At 42.6% G+C, this 14674-nt stretch overlaps 1 protein-coding gene across 1 annotated transcript in view; it reads left to right on the forward strand.

The window, feature by feature from the left end:
* Positions 1-5938, forward strand: part of LOC120057499 (nectin-3-like protein) — a 36781-nt gene extending 30843 nt beyond the window's left edge. Inside the window, exon 12 of the mRNA XM_039006099.1 lies at positions 5771-5938. Coding sequence (XP_038862027.1) covers positions 5771-5938 — 168 coding nt within the window. The remainder of the gene's footprint in view (positions 1-5770) is intronic.
* Positions 5939-14674: the final 8736 nt, after the last annotated feature.

Genomic DNA, 14674 nt, shown 5'->3' on the forward strand with positions numbered 1-14674 from the left:
TGTTAAACAGGGTAGTGTTCCATTACATTACACACTGTTAAACAGGGTAGTGTTCCATTACATTACACACTGTTAAACAGGGTAGTGTTCCATTACATTACACACTGTTAAACAGGGTAGTGTTCCATTACATTACACACTGTTAAACAGGGTAGTGTTCCATTACATTACACACTGTTAAACAGGGTAGTGTTCCATTACATTACACACTGTTAAACAGGGTAGTGTTCCATTACATTACACACTGTTAAACAGGGTAGTGTTCCATTACATTACACACTGTTAAACAGGGTAGTGTTCCATTACATTACACACTGTTAAACAGGGTAGTGTTCCATTACATTACACACTGTTAAACAGGGTAGTGTTCCATTACATTACACACTGTTAAACAGGGTAGTGTTCCATTACATTACACACTGTTAAACAGGGTAGTGTTCCATTACATTACACACTGTTAAACAGGGTAGTGTTCCATTACATTACACACTGTTAAACAGGGTAGGGTTCCATTACATTACACACTGTTAAACAGGGTAGTGTTCCATTACATTACACACTGTTAAACAGGGTAGTGTTCCATTACATTACACACTGTTAAACAGGGTAGTGTTCCATTACATTACACACTGTTAAACAGGGTAGTGTTCCATTACATTACACACTGTTAAACAGGGTAGTGTTCCATTACATTACACACTGTTAAACAGGGTAGTGTTCCATTACATTACACACTGTTAAACAGGGTAGTGTTCCATTACATTACACACTGTTAAACAGGGTAGTGTTCCATTACATTACACACTGTTAAACAGGGTAGTGTTCCATTACATTACACACTGTTAAACAGGGTAGTGTTCCATTACATTACACACTGTTAAACAGGGTAGTGTTCCATTACATTACACACTGTTAAACAGGGTAGTGTTCCATTACATTACACACTGTTAAACAGGGTAGTGTTCCATTACATTACACACTGTTAAACAGGGTAGTGTTCCATTACATTACACACTGTTAAACAGGGTAGTGTTCCATTACATTACACACTGTTAAACAGGGTAGTGTTCCATTACATTACATACTGTTAAACAGGGTAGTGTTCCATTACATTACACACTGTTAAACAGGGTAGTGTTCCATTACATTACACACTGTTAAACAGGGTAGTGTTCCATTACATTACACACTGTTAAACAGGGTAGTGTTCCATTACATTACACACTGTTAAACAGGGTAGTGTTCCATTACATTACACACTGTTAAACAGGGTAGTGTTCCATTACATTACACACTGTTAAACAGGGTAGGGTTCCATTACATTACACACTGTTAAACAGGGTAGGGTTCCATTACATTACACACTGTTAAACAGGGTAGGGTTCCATTACAGACGTGCTCAAATTTGTTTGTACCCCTCCTAAAAAACGAAGATTGCACAATTGTCTTTGAAATAACTTGAAACTGACAAAAGTAATTGGAATCCACCATTTTTTTATTCCATATTTAATAGAAATAAGACTTTGCTTTTGATTTTTTTATTCAACATAATATTGTAAATAATAAAACAAATGAAAATGGCATGGACAAAAATGGGACCCTTAACCTAATATTTTGTTGCACAACCTTTAGAGGCAATCACTGCAATGAAACGTTTTCTATAGCTCTCAATGAGACTTCTGCATCTGTTAACATGTAATGTGGCCCACTCTTCCTGAGCAAACTGCTCCAGCTGTCTCAGGTTTAATGGGTGGCTTCTCTAGACTGCAGGTTTCAGCTCTTTCCATAGATGTTCAATAGGATTCAGATCAGGACTCATAGAAGACACTTCAGAATAGTCCAATGTTTTGTTCTTATCCATTCTTGAGTGCTTTTAGCTGTGTGTATATTGAGTCATTATCCTGTTGGAGGACCCATGACCTGCGACTGAGACCGAGCTTTCTGACACCGGGCAGTACGTTTTGCTCCAGAATGCCTTGATAGTCTTGAGATTTCATTGTGCCCTGCACAGATTCAAGGCACCCTGTGCCAGGCACAGCAAAGCAGCCCCAAAACAGAACCGAGCCTCCTCCATGTTTCACTGTAGGTATGGTGTTCTTTTCTTTGAAAGCTTCATTTCTTCCTCTGAACATAGAGTTGATGTGACTTGCCAAAAAGCTCCAGTTTTGACTCCGCTGTCCAAAGGACGTTCTCCCAGAAGGATTGTGGCTTGTCAATATGCTTTCCAAATTCCAGTCTGTCTTTTTTATGTTTTTCTTTTAAAAGTGGAGTCCTCCTGGGTCTTCTTCCATGGAGCCCACATTCGCTCAAAAAGCGACGGATGGTGCGATCAGAAACTGACGTACGTTTACCTTGGAGTTCAGCTTGTATTTCTGGCAGTTATCCTTGGTTCTTTTTCTACCATTCACACTATCCTTCTGTTCAATCTGGGGTTGATTTTCCTCTTGCGGCTGCGCCCAGGGAGGTTGGCTACAGTTCCATGGACCTTAAACTTCTTAATAATATTTGCAACTTTTGTCACAGGAACATCAAGCTGCTTGGAGATGGTCTTGTAGCCTTTACCTTTACCATGCGTGTCTGTTATTTTCTCCTCAGACAAATCTCTCCTTTGCTTTCTCTGGTCCATGTTCAGTGTGGTGCACACAGCGATACCAAACAGCTCAGTGACTACTTTTCTCCATTTAAATAGGCTGGATGACTGATTACAAGATTGGAGACATTTGTGATACCAATTAAAGAAACAAATTAGTTTGAAATATCACTATAATCCAATTATTGATTATCTTTTCTAAGAGGTACCAACGTGTCCAGCCATTTTAGAATATCTTTGTAAAATAAGCAATAACTCTTTTCACAGCTTCTTTGCTTTATTCTATGACATACCAAAGGCATGCAAGTATACATGATAAAATAGCTTTTAGTTTCATGACTTTTCAGGAGGAATTAAGTATTATTTCAATGAGATGTAAGGGTACCAACAAATGTGAGCATGTGTGTACTTTACAGATGAAGATAATGGGAGTTGTTGGGGTGCAGGTACTGTAGTTCTGCTTAAATGATCTTGTTTATCTGTCATGGGAGCAGTTTAGGATAAGGCCTATGGAGACTCTCTCAGCTAGTGGGAGGTAGGGTTGATTGGATGTATCAGGTGGAAAGTATTTAAGTGTGTGTGTGTGTCTGTGCGTGTGTGTGTGCGCGTGCATGTGTGAGTATATGTATGCGTGTGATTCTGACTAACCCTATCCCTACATTCTACCCATTTCTGATAAAGAGCATTAGGTTTAATCCTGTCAATAATGGTGATAATAAGCCTAGATTGTTTGATTAGTTTTGCCATTGAGCCACGGTCTTATTTAACCGTTTTGATAGAAGTCTGGTCACTTTGCTAAATCCTCGACCATGTCCTTGACTCTCTGGCTCTTTCACTGGAGATTCACATTTGGATCCTACAGCTGTTTGTCCCCGCTGCCTTGGAGCCGACGAGTGTGAAAGCAGATTCTCAGACTGACTGTTGGAGAGGACTCTAATACAGCCTGTCTGGACAAAAGAAACACAACCCTGATCTGAAACCCAGTAGTGAACAGCTGTGTGGAAAAGAGACTTTCTGTGCCTGCGTGCATAGCTCCACTACTCCGGTCCAGATGGGTGTGTCTTCTCTACTCTGGGCCTTCCTGTTTTGAGTCTGATGCCAAATGAAAGGCAGTCGGCCTGAGTGTGACCCTGGCTGTGTGTCTCTGAGGGCATCCCTGTGGACCCTGTGGGCCCGGCTGAATGGATACAGGCCTCATCCCTCTCTGTCATCACACACACATTAAAGCCCAGCTCTTCTTCTAATGGATCAGGTGCACTCCACAGTCCCACAGCCTTCTGTGGGAAACACATGCAAGGTCATTAACTATACATCAGCTATGTGTTCTCTCCATGTCTCATCCAAGTCAGATAGAAGGAAAAGGAGACCTATGAGTTCTTATGCCTGGCTATGCTGAGGAGCAAGGGCTGCACTTTAGAGCAGTGTTTCCTAACCCTGTTCCTGGAGTACCCCCAACACTACACAGTTTTGTTGTAGCCCTTGACACACACCTCATTCAACTCATTGAGGGCTTGATGATTAGTTGACAAGTTGAATCAGGCCTGCTTGTCCAGGGTTACAATAAAAATGTGTACTGTTGGGGGTACTGGAGGACCAGGGTTGGGAAACACTGCTTTAGAGTGATCAATGTTTTTAGAAATCAATGATTATGACATGAGATAATAAATTAACACAGGTATATGTATATGTTTTTGACCACTGGGGGAAAGTTGCAATAATGAACTATGACCTCAAGCTCCTCTCTCACTCTGATGTGTGAGGGTGATCACTATAATAATAGGAAGTACATCCACAGCCTAATATTACATGTTCCTGTGTGTATGCCCTAGCATGGAAATATGGTTAGAGAGAGGGTGACGGACAAAGATTTGGAGTTAGAGAAAGAGCAAGAGAGATGATACTAGAGCTCTCCAAAACAGGAGTAGAGTGTAGGGCAGGGGTAGGCAACCCTTGAAGGATGTGGGAGGAGATTAGGATGATTGGCGTGAGCTGGACCTTGATGAGGGGACTGCTGTTAACCTAATCACTCTATTTAACTCGGCTTAGCGCCTGTCGTTTCTAGCCTGTAATTGATTTAATTCACAGTGGAAACCGTTCCTAACACAATTTAATTCCTCTGGTTCTACAACTTTGCAATTACCTGGTTTGCCATCGCACAATAACATGTCTTAAGGTGTGCGTTATAGTCACTGTCAGTTTACATTTTATTTTAGAGACAGACAATGTTTTTTATTTTCTCCTCTCTCGCTGCAGGATTGATCTACCTCCGACGCACAAGCCTCCTCCTCCCTACACAGAGAGACCGTCAGCCATCCCTCTGGTTGTCCACGCACCACAGGTGGCCTCCCTTTCACAGGTAAACACTCCTATTATTGTGTGTAGGGTTGCAGGTGGAGCTAAGGTTGGGGTTATATCTGGAGTTCAGGTTATGGTTATGGCCAGATTTGGGGTTAAACTGGGATGTGGACATGAAGCTAGGGTTAGGGCTAGGGTTAGGGCTAGGGTTGTTGCACTACACCACACTGCTCCTAACAGGTCAACTTCTCATTCAAGTAAACCTTAAATAAACTGAGCTCTGGGGAAGAAGAAGAGCCAGATTGGGGTTAAAATATAGTTAGATTCATTCAGCTCAGTGAGATGCAAAAGCATGTCTTTCTTTTAAAATCATTGAATGATTCAGTGTCCTCTGTTTCCAACCATGCATCTCTCTTGCTCCCTCGCTCTCTCATCCTACCCTTCTCCCTTCTGTTTCTATCTTTACCTCATTTACCGGTTCATTTAAGAGTGTTATTAGTATTCAGGTCCATAAAAGGAACGTAATGGCTTTGGCCTGAACCCTACCTCACACTATTCAAACAGCACCAGTAAAATGTAGTTTCTCTGTGTATGTAGAGCTACAGAGTCTAGTATTCCCAACAAAGACTGTCGTCTGTCTGGACTACTGGGAGAACAGTAATTTCTATCCATCTAGCGTCTCTCCTCTGAGACCCTCTACTGATTCAGTGCCAATTCTCTTCAACTCACTCCCTCATCTTTGATGTGTTTTTCAGCTGCATATATTTAGTGTTGAAATGAAAAGTTTCAAGTTTTTTAGAAAGTTGATATGACTCATTTCCGGAATATATATTTATTTTGTATCAACAGCGACACAGTGAGTCATCCCATCCTCTATTTTTGCAGGCTCACAGGGCTGTGCGGCAGTTTGAGATCGCAGAGAGAACACCTGTCAGGCTCACACCCCGGGAACCCCGAAGCCCCTCCCACCAGCCTCTGTCCTATCAGGAGTGGGTGTGTCACCAGAACGGGGCGGATCGCATCTACATCAACCACCGGGAACACTATGTGTGACGGACACGTCCTTAACCTTCTATGGACCTGTCAATCAATCACTCACCCTGCCCCACCCATCGCCATGTAGGCTCAGAGGCCAGCCTTTTCAATGTGAAGAACCCAGGCAACAAAATAGTTTGACTTGACCAAGCCTTCATAGATGAGTCTACTCCACATTTAACATCATTTGAGAGCAGCAGTTATCACCTGTAAGAAGCAAGACTAATGAGGCCGAAGCATAAACTGCTGAGTTTCTCTGAGGAACAACAACCCAAACACCACCCCCACTCCCCTTCTCCGAACCACCGCACACACACCTGTTCTGTTCCCAACCACATCAATGAACAGAGGATAACAGCAGGAAGACAGATTTGGTACAGTACCACAAAGTAACTATTTAAAATGGAACACTAAGCTCTGCTGTGTACTGTATAGGAGTGGAATAATATGAAAACACCATACTAAGCTCTATTATGTATAGGAGTTGAATGTGTTGCTATGTGATAATCCTGTGTACAGTTATGCTCTTAGAATTAGTTAGAACTAATACTTATTTTTAGGATTGTGGTAAACACCAGGCATATCTCTGTATGGTTCTGGTAAACACACAGCCAATTTAGTAGGATTTTAACTTCATGGTATAAGAACAGAAATAGTAACATTGTCTGAAGGACCGTGCACCAGGACATCAGGATCTGAACAGAGATGGTAACATTGTCTGAAGGATCATGCACCAGGACATCAGGATCTGAACAGAGATGGTAACATTGTCTGAAGGATCATGCACCAGGACATCAGGATCTGAACAGAGATGGTAACATTGTCTGAAGGATCATGCAACCAGGACATCAGGATCTGAACAGAGATGGTAACATTGTCTGAAGGATCATGCACCAGGACATCAGGATCTGAACAGAGATGGTAACATTGTCTGAAGGACAATGCACCAGGACATCAGGATCAAGCATACCAGATAGCAACAGTATACCAGATAGTTACATATAATGAAATTTGCTGTACTCTATCATGTAATTTAAATGTTGAGAAAAGACGAATGTGGTTTAATGCTTCGAGAAGTTAACTGAATCATAGAAAAAGGAAACTTTCGCACTTGGAATTGAAACATAAATCATTCATACATCAGTGGAAAAATCCGATTTGTGTTATTTCGCTGCAATTTCGTAGAGGTCTTTCTAGCGCCATTTATATATTTGAAGGGGATCTTCTCAACTGTTGATGATTTTGTATTCTCATTCTTCCATTGTGAGTAGATAATATATGCAGTGTTTGTTTTTTATATTAAACATGTTTATTACACATTGGTCAGGGTTAGATTTTTTGAAACCATCATATTTATACAGTATAGGTAGTCTGTATATATGACAACGTTGTTATATGGTCAAACGTTTGGAAGGGCAGTCGCAGCCTTAGAGGCATCTGCTAAGGACGTTAGCTCCACATAGCAGTGTGTTAATGAGTTAGGCCTCCGTGCCTCTCCTGTCCTGGTAGGGACCAGGGCTCTAGCTGAGCCAACCCACAATAAGGCCATTGTTTGTTTCCCTGCCACTAGTGAATAAGCTCTCAGGAATGCATTAACTATTGAAATATAAAAATGTGTCAATTCCCGGGCAACCTCCCTTAGTTTCCATCAGCTGACAAACTGCCCTGCTGGAAGTAGAGTATGTACGGGGCAACCTCCCTTAGTTTCCATCAGCTGACAAACTGCCCTGCTGGAAGTAGAGTATGTACGGGGCAACCTCCCTTAGTTTCCATCAGCTGACAAACTGCCCTGCTGGAAGTAGAGTATGTACGGGGCAACCTCCCTTAGTTTCCATCAGCTGACAAACTGCCCTGCTGGAAGTAGAGTATGTACGGGGCAAGTTTTACCAGACCATCCTGAGGGGCTGAATATTATGGACTGTTTTGGACTGTGATGTCATGTAGCCTATTGGTTTGTTAGGGAGGGTGGTTTGGGATTGGGCTGCAAAAAAAAGTTGAGGGATGAGAGGAGTACACTTTTGTAGCTACTTTTGTAGCTGTGTAGAGTAGCATTGGTGTTTTGGGATCTGATCTCAGCACATTTTTAAATAGCCTACCTCATCCTCAGCTCATTCATACTTAAATATAATGGTTCACGTCTTAAAGGGCAAGACATTTTAGAAATTAAATATGAGTTTATGAATGGAGGCTAAAGAAGAAAGCCTTAGTTTTTAAACATGCCTTTTGCACTGTGAGTTTGTGGATGTGAATGACTGAGAGTTTGAGGATAAATGTGTACTTGTTCACAGAGGGATCTTTATTTCTGACCAGTAACCGTCCTCCGTCATGGCCTCTTCCAGACATCCTGTAAAATGTGGTGTTTAGGTCATCCTCACTGTGTTTTATGAGGAAGGCTCCTGTGTTTATGTTTTGATGTACAGGCTGGATAGAGCACTTCTCGCATGCAGTTACAGCCAGGAAATATGTCTCTAAAAGCCTATGTCTGCAGAGACACCTGAGGGAGCCCTGTGTGGAGAATGCAGCCAGCTCCCTGTCCAATGGAAAGAGAACAGCTCTGGTTCAGGTCAGTGAAGGCCCATCATCATCATTTCCATCCAGGACATTTTCTGGCCATGGAGGGACTCCAACTCATCTGTTAGAGACACAGCAGTAAAACGGTGACAGTGAGAGTGACATGTGACCCATAGCCAGGTTTGGGTAGTAACAGATTACACGTAGTCCGTTACTTTACCAGCAAAAATATTGTAATCAGATTACAGATACTTTTGAAAAGCTAGATGATTACTTTGAGGATTCAATTTTAATTCAGAAAGGATGTTTTCAAAAAAAAATCTTTGACACTTCTGTTTTCTCAATGACATTCAAATCAGCATTGAAAAAAGCGCAAGTTTAAATTTGTTCCACCTGAGCGAGTCTGACCAAGTCAGAGACCACTACAATGACACACCAAACGTGTTTGATGGGTCGCGGGAAAATAGCTTTTGTAGGCTACAGTCCAAGCTATGTCTTCCAATGGTGCGACTGCTGTCGGCATCCAAAGATTATCCAACTTGAATAAAGGTTTGGCGGTAAGGATGACAGCAGTGGTGTAGTCTACGGCGATACGGATAGCACTTATTATTGATATCTACATAGCGCATTGATGTGAATCACACTGCTGGTCTCTCATTTAGCTATTTCTGCCATAAGGATAGTGGTTGTTGTGGATGGCTGTTCACAAATCTAAATGCGTATTTAAATCCAATAATGATTGAATTCAAGAAGTTTAAACTGCCTATCAATCATTGTTTTTTTAAACCAGTGGACAGCCAGTGAAAAATGATCCTCTTGCAAGAGCTGCATAGTGCGGATCCAAGCCTATGGTGGGGTTTTATTGCTCAATTTAATTCATGCTGATAAAAAATAAATAAATCCATAGGCCTAATGGACACATGCTCAAACTCGCACACTTTTGATAGACTTAAAGGGTCAATCTGTAGTTAATACATCCATTTTTGGACTTATAAATTATATAATTATGACGCTCAAGCTTGTAGCCAGCTCTCGGAAGAATCTTGGTGGTTCCAAACGTCTTCCATTTAAGAATGATGGAGGCCACTGTGTTCCTGGGGACCTTCAATGCTGCAGAAATATTTTGGTACCTTCCCCAGATCTATGCCTAAACACAATCCTGTCTCTGAGCTCTATGGACAATTATTTTGACCTCATGGCTTTCTTTTTGCACTGACATGCACTGTCAACTGTGGGACCTTATATAGACCGGTGTGTGCCTTTCCAAATCATGTCCAATCAACTGAATTTACTGGGGGTGGACTCCAACCAAGTTGTAGAAACATCTCCAGCATGATCAATAGAAACAGGATGCACCTGAGCTCAATTTCGAGTCTCATAGCAAAGGGTCTGAGTACTTATGTAAATAAGCTATTTCTGTTCTTTATATTTTTTGTAAATGTGTTAAAATGTGTAAAAACCTGTTTTTGCTTTGTCATTATGGGGTATTGTGTGTAGATTGCTGAGGATTTTAATTTATTTAATCAATTTTAGAATAAAGCCGTAACAAAGTGGAAAAAGTCAAGGGTTCTGAATACATTACGAAGTCACTGTGTGTGTAATATATATATATATATATATCTATCCATTGATTCTTGAAGAATATAACTTATGTCTCATGAGCTTAGTTCAACTGTCACACTCCATGAGAACCCAAATATAAGCTTGTTTTTCTCCAATGTTTGTAAACATTGTAAATATAAACAACCACTGTATATCAAATCAAATATAAAAAAATGTGTCACGCGCCGAATACAACAGGTGTAGAAGACCTTACAGTGAAATGTTTACTTACAACGCAAATAGTCCGAGTAGCCATTTCATTAGCTGTTCAGGAGTCTTATGGCTTGGGGGTAGAAGCTGTTAAGAAGCCTTTTGGACCTAGACTTGGCGCTCTGGTACCGCTTGCCGTGCGGTAGCAGAGAAGGATCTATGACTAGGGTTGCTGGAGTCTTTGACAATTTTTAGGGCCTTCCTCTGACACCACCTAGTATAGAGGCCCTGGATGGCAGGAAGCTTGGCCCCAGTGATGTACTGGGCCATACGCACTACCCTCTGAAGTGCCTTGCGGTCGGAGGCCGAGCAGTTGCCATACCAGGCAGTGATGCAACCAGTCAGGATGCTGTCTGGTGCAGGTGTAGAACTTTTTGAGGATCTGAGGACCCATGCCAAATCTGATCAGTCTCCTGAGGGGGAATTGGTTTTGTCGTGCCCTCTTCACGACTGTCTTGGTGTGTTTGGAACATGATAGTTTGTTGGTGATGTGGACACCAAGGAACTTGAAGCTCTCAACCTGCTCCACTACAGCCCCGTCGACGAGAATGGGGGCGTCTTTGGTCCTCCTTTTCCTGTAGTCCACAATCATCTCCTTTGTCTTGATCACGGTAAGGGAGAGGTTGTTGTCCTTTCACCACACGGCCAGGTCACTGACCTCCCCCCTATAGGTTGTCTCATCGCTGTCGGTGATCAGGCCTACCACTGTTGTCGCCGGCAAACTTAATGATGGTGTTGGAGTCGTGCCTGGCCATGCAGTCATGGATGAACAGGGAGTACATGAGGGGACTGAGCACGCACCCCTGAGGGGTCCCTGTGTTGAGGATCAGCGTGGCAGACGTGCTGTTACCTACCCTTACCACCTGGGGGCGGCCCACCAGGAAGTCCTGGATCCAGTTGCAGAGGGAGGTGTTTAGTCCCAGGGTCCTTAGCTTAGTGATGAGTTTTGAGGACACTATGGTGTTGAATGCTGAGCTGTAGTCAATGAATAGCATTCTCACATAGCTGTTTATTTTTTCACCTTTATTTAACCAGGTAGGCCAGTTGAGAACAAGTTCTCATTTACAACTGCGACCTGGCCAAGATAAAGCATAGCAGTGCGACAAAAACAACACAGTTACACATGGGATAAACAAACGTACACTCAATTAGACAATAGAAAAAATCTATATACAGTGTGTGCAAATGTAGTAAGATTAGGGAGGTAAGGCAATAAATAGGCCATAGTGGTGAAATAATTACAATTTAGCATTAACACTGGAGTGATAGATGTGCAGATGATGATGATGTGCAAGTTGAGATACTGGGCAAAAGAGCAAAAATAAATAACGATATGGGGATGCGGTAGCTGGGTGGGCTATTTACAGATGGGCTGTGTACAGGTGCAATGATCGGTAAGCTGCTCTGACAGCTGATGCTTAAAGTTAGAGAGGGAGATAGTGAGTCTGGAAGGAGAATTTACAGTCTAACCAGACACCTAGGTATTTGTAGTTGTCCACATATTCTAAGTCAGAACCGTCCAAAGTAGTGATGCTAGTCGGGCGGGCGAGTGCGGGCAGCAATCGGTTGAAGAGCATGCATTTAGTTTTACTGGCAATTAAGAGCAGTTGGAGGCCACGGAAGGAGTGTTGTATGTCACTGAAGCTTGTCTGGAGGTTTGTTAACACAGTGTCCAAAGAAGGGCCAGAAGTATACAGAATGGTGTCGTCTGCGTAGAGGTGGATCAGAGAATCACCAGCAGCAAGAGCAACATCATTGATATATACAGAGAAAAGAGTCAGCCCGAGAATTGAACCCTGTGGCACCCCCATAGAGACTGCCAGAGGTCCGGACATCAGGCCCTCCGATTTGACACACTGAAATCTATCTGAGAAGTAGTTGGTGAACCAGGCGAGGCAGTCATTTGAGAAACCAAGTCTGTTGAGTCTGCTGATAAGAATGCGGTGATTGACAGAGCCGAAAGCCTTGGCCAGGTCGATGAAGACGGCTGCACAGTACTGTCTTTTATCGATGGCGGTTATGATATTGTTTAGGACCTTGAGCGTGGCTGAGATGCACCCATGACCGGCTCGGAAACCAGATTGCATAGCGGAGAAGGTACGGTGGGATTCGAAATGGTCGGTGATCTGTCTGCTAACTTGGGTTTCGAAGACTTAAGAAAGGTGTTCCTTTTGTCCAGGTGGGAAAGGGCAGTGTGGAGTGCAATAGAGATTGCATCATCTGTGGATCTGTTGGGGCAGTATGCAAATTGGAGTGGGTCTAGAGTTCCAGCCTTTCAAAGCACTTCATGGCTACAGACGTGAGTGCTATGGGTCGGTAGTCATTTAGGCAGGTTACCTAAGTGTTCTTGGGCACAGGGACTATGGTGGTATGCTTGAGGCATGTTGGTATTACCGACTCAGTCAGGGACAGGTTGAAAATGTCAGTGAAGACACTTGCCAGTTGGTCAGCGCATGCTCGGAGTACACGCCCTGGTAATCCGTCTGGCCCTGCGGCATTGTGAATGTTGACCTGTTTAAAGGTCTTACATCGGCTGCAGAGAGCGTGATCACAAAGTTTTCCGGAACAGCTGATGTTCTCATTCAGATGTTCTCATTCATGCTTCAGTGTTGCTTGCCTCGAAGCGAGCATAGAAGTAAAATTTCTCATCTGGTAGGCTTGTGTTACGGGGCAGCTCGCGGCAATACTTCCCTTTGTAGTCTGTAATAGTTTGCAAGCGTCATAACATGGTTAAAACAATAATTTGGATATCATGGAGGGGCAGTCCTTGCATCCATAACTCTGTCTATTAATCTGAGAGTGGTTGCATTTCTCCAGGCCCATCCCTCAGCTTTTTACCAAAACAGAGGGGCGGCCGTTTTGTTATTGTTTCATCTGTAGATTTGCCCTTTAAACAGCTGCAGCATATCAAGATATCAAAAGTGTCACCAACAAAAAGGTAAACAATAGGCCTATTGCAAATGCAGTATACTGCATTCATTTTTCAGGTGTAAATAGCACTTTACAGTAGTGCTCAAAGCATGCCATTACATGAGCGCAGCATTTATTTTTCAACTCGAATCAATGAGTCCAATCAGTCCTACATGACAACAAAATCATAAACAAGAGTAGGGCTGGCTAATAAGTCCTTGGTTTTGGGGTCATGCTCAGGTAAAACAATTTGGCTAATCTATATATCCAAGTCCTATTCTTGAAAATCAAGCGGTATAACATTTATTGGAATGACTGGAATTCTGATAGACTTTGGTTTTTAATATAAAGATATAATTTAATCGTATTATTACATGTAGTAGAAAGAGATGGTTTAGAAGAAGTCTACATAACCAAGCCATAGAGTAAAATTGAACATCCATATATGGCCAGCTATGTAAACTTTAACAGTGATTTATCCTGCAGTAGATGTCGTTCAATTGGTAACATACATTTTTGTTTTCTAATAATGCCTCTTCAGGGGAAACTAATCTAAAAGTAACTGAATGTAATCAGATTACATTACTAATTTTGGGTAATCCCAAAGTTACGTTACTGATTATAATTTGGGACAGGTAACTAGTAACTAACGGATTACATTTAGAAAGTAACATACCCAACCCTACCCATAGCAGTGGGGGAAAACCATTGAGGTGTTGTAAAACTAACACTATCAACATGTTTGTGTGCCAATGGCTGGACTGCAGGTGATGATGGCGGAATTTAGGACAGCCACAGTGATGGCTTCAGGTCATCACGATTCGGTCATACAGCAGTTTTTACAATCCGGTAAAATCTCTTTCTGTCTCCGTCTGTCTCTCTCTCTCTCTATGCTTCTTGGCTGAGACATTGTCCTCAGAGGCTAGCCTGGCCACCTGCCATCCTTCTCTCCCGTCAGACTATTAGTCTGTGTGCAGGGTAGTGGGTGGAGGGTTAGGGGGAGGGGAGGCCACTGTAGGGGAGGGGGTGCAGGGTAGTGGGCGGAGGATAGAGGGTGAGGGGGATGGTGGACAGGGGGCCAGACTGACAATTTACTGCCGTTAAGAGGGGCCTTTTCTTCTTCCTCTGAGCCTTTAGTCACATTTATTTTACGTCTGTAAAACGTGGATGAAGAAATACAGTGCCATGGAGATGGGCATGGAATAATGGATGGCTGTGTGGTGAAGCAGTGGAGAAAGAAGGGAGGGAGGGGAGATGAGTGTGGCAAGGCTTTACAACCATTCAAGGGTGATCACAGGCACTGTACTTTGTGATGTGCCATCTGTTGAAATCGGTTGCATTGGTGTGTCTCTGCGTGGATGGCTCAATCAGTTGAACTCAGAGCCAGCTCTGCTCTCTATAGCAATGTGAAACGCCTATAAATCAAACTGAGAAGAACACAAAAGTGATATCAATTATGAATGCATCTCAGTATTGATCTGTGTCCACTTATAGAACAGTGGTTTATCACTGAACAACAGC

Source organism: Salvelinus namaycush, chromosome 12, assembly GCF_016432855.1.
Source record: "Salvelinus namaycush isolate Seneca chromosome 12, SaNama_1.0, whole genome shotgun sequence".
Taxonomy (NCBI): Eukaryota; Metazoa; Chordata; class Actinopteri; order Salmoniformes; family Salmonidae; genus Salvelinus; species Salvelinus namaycush.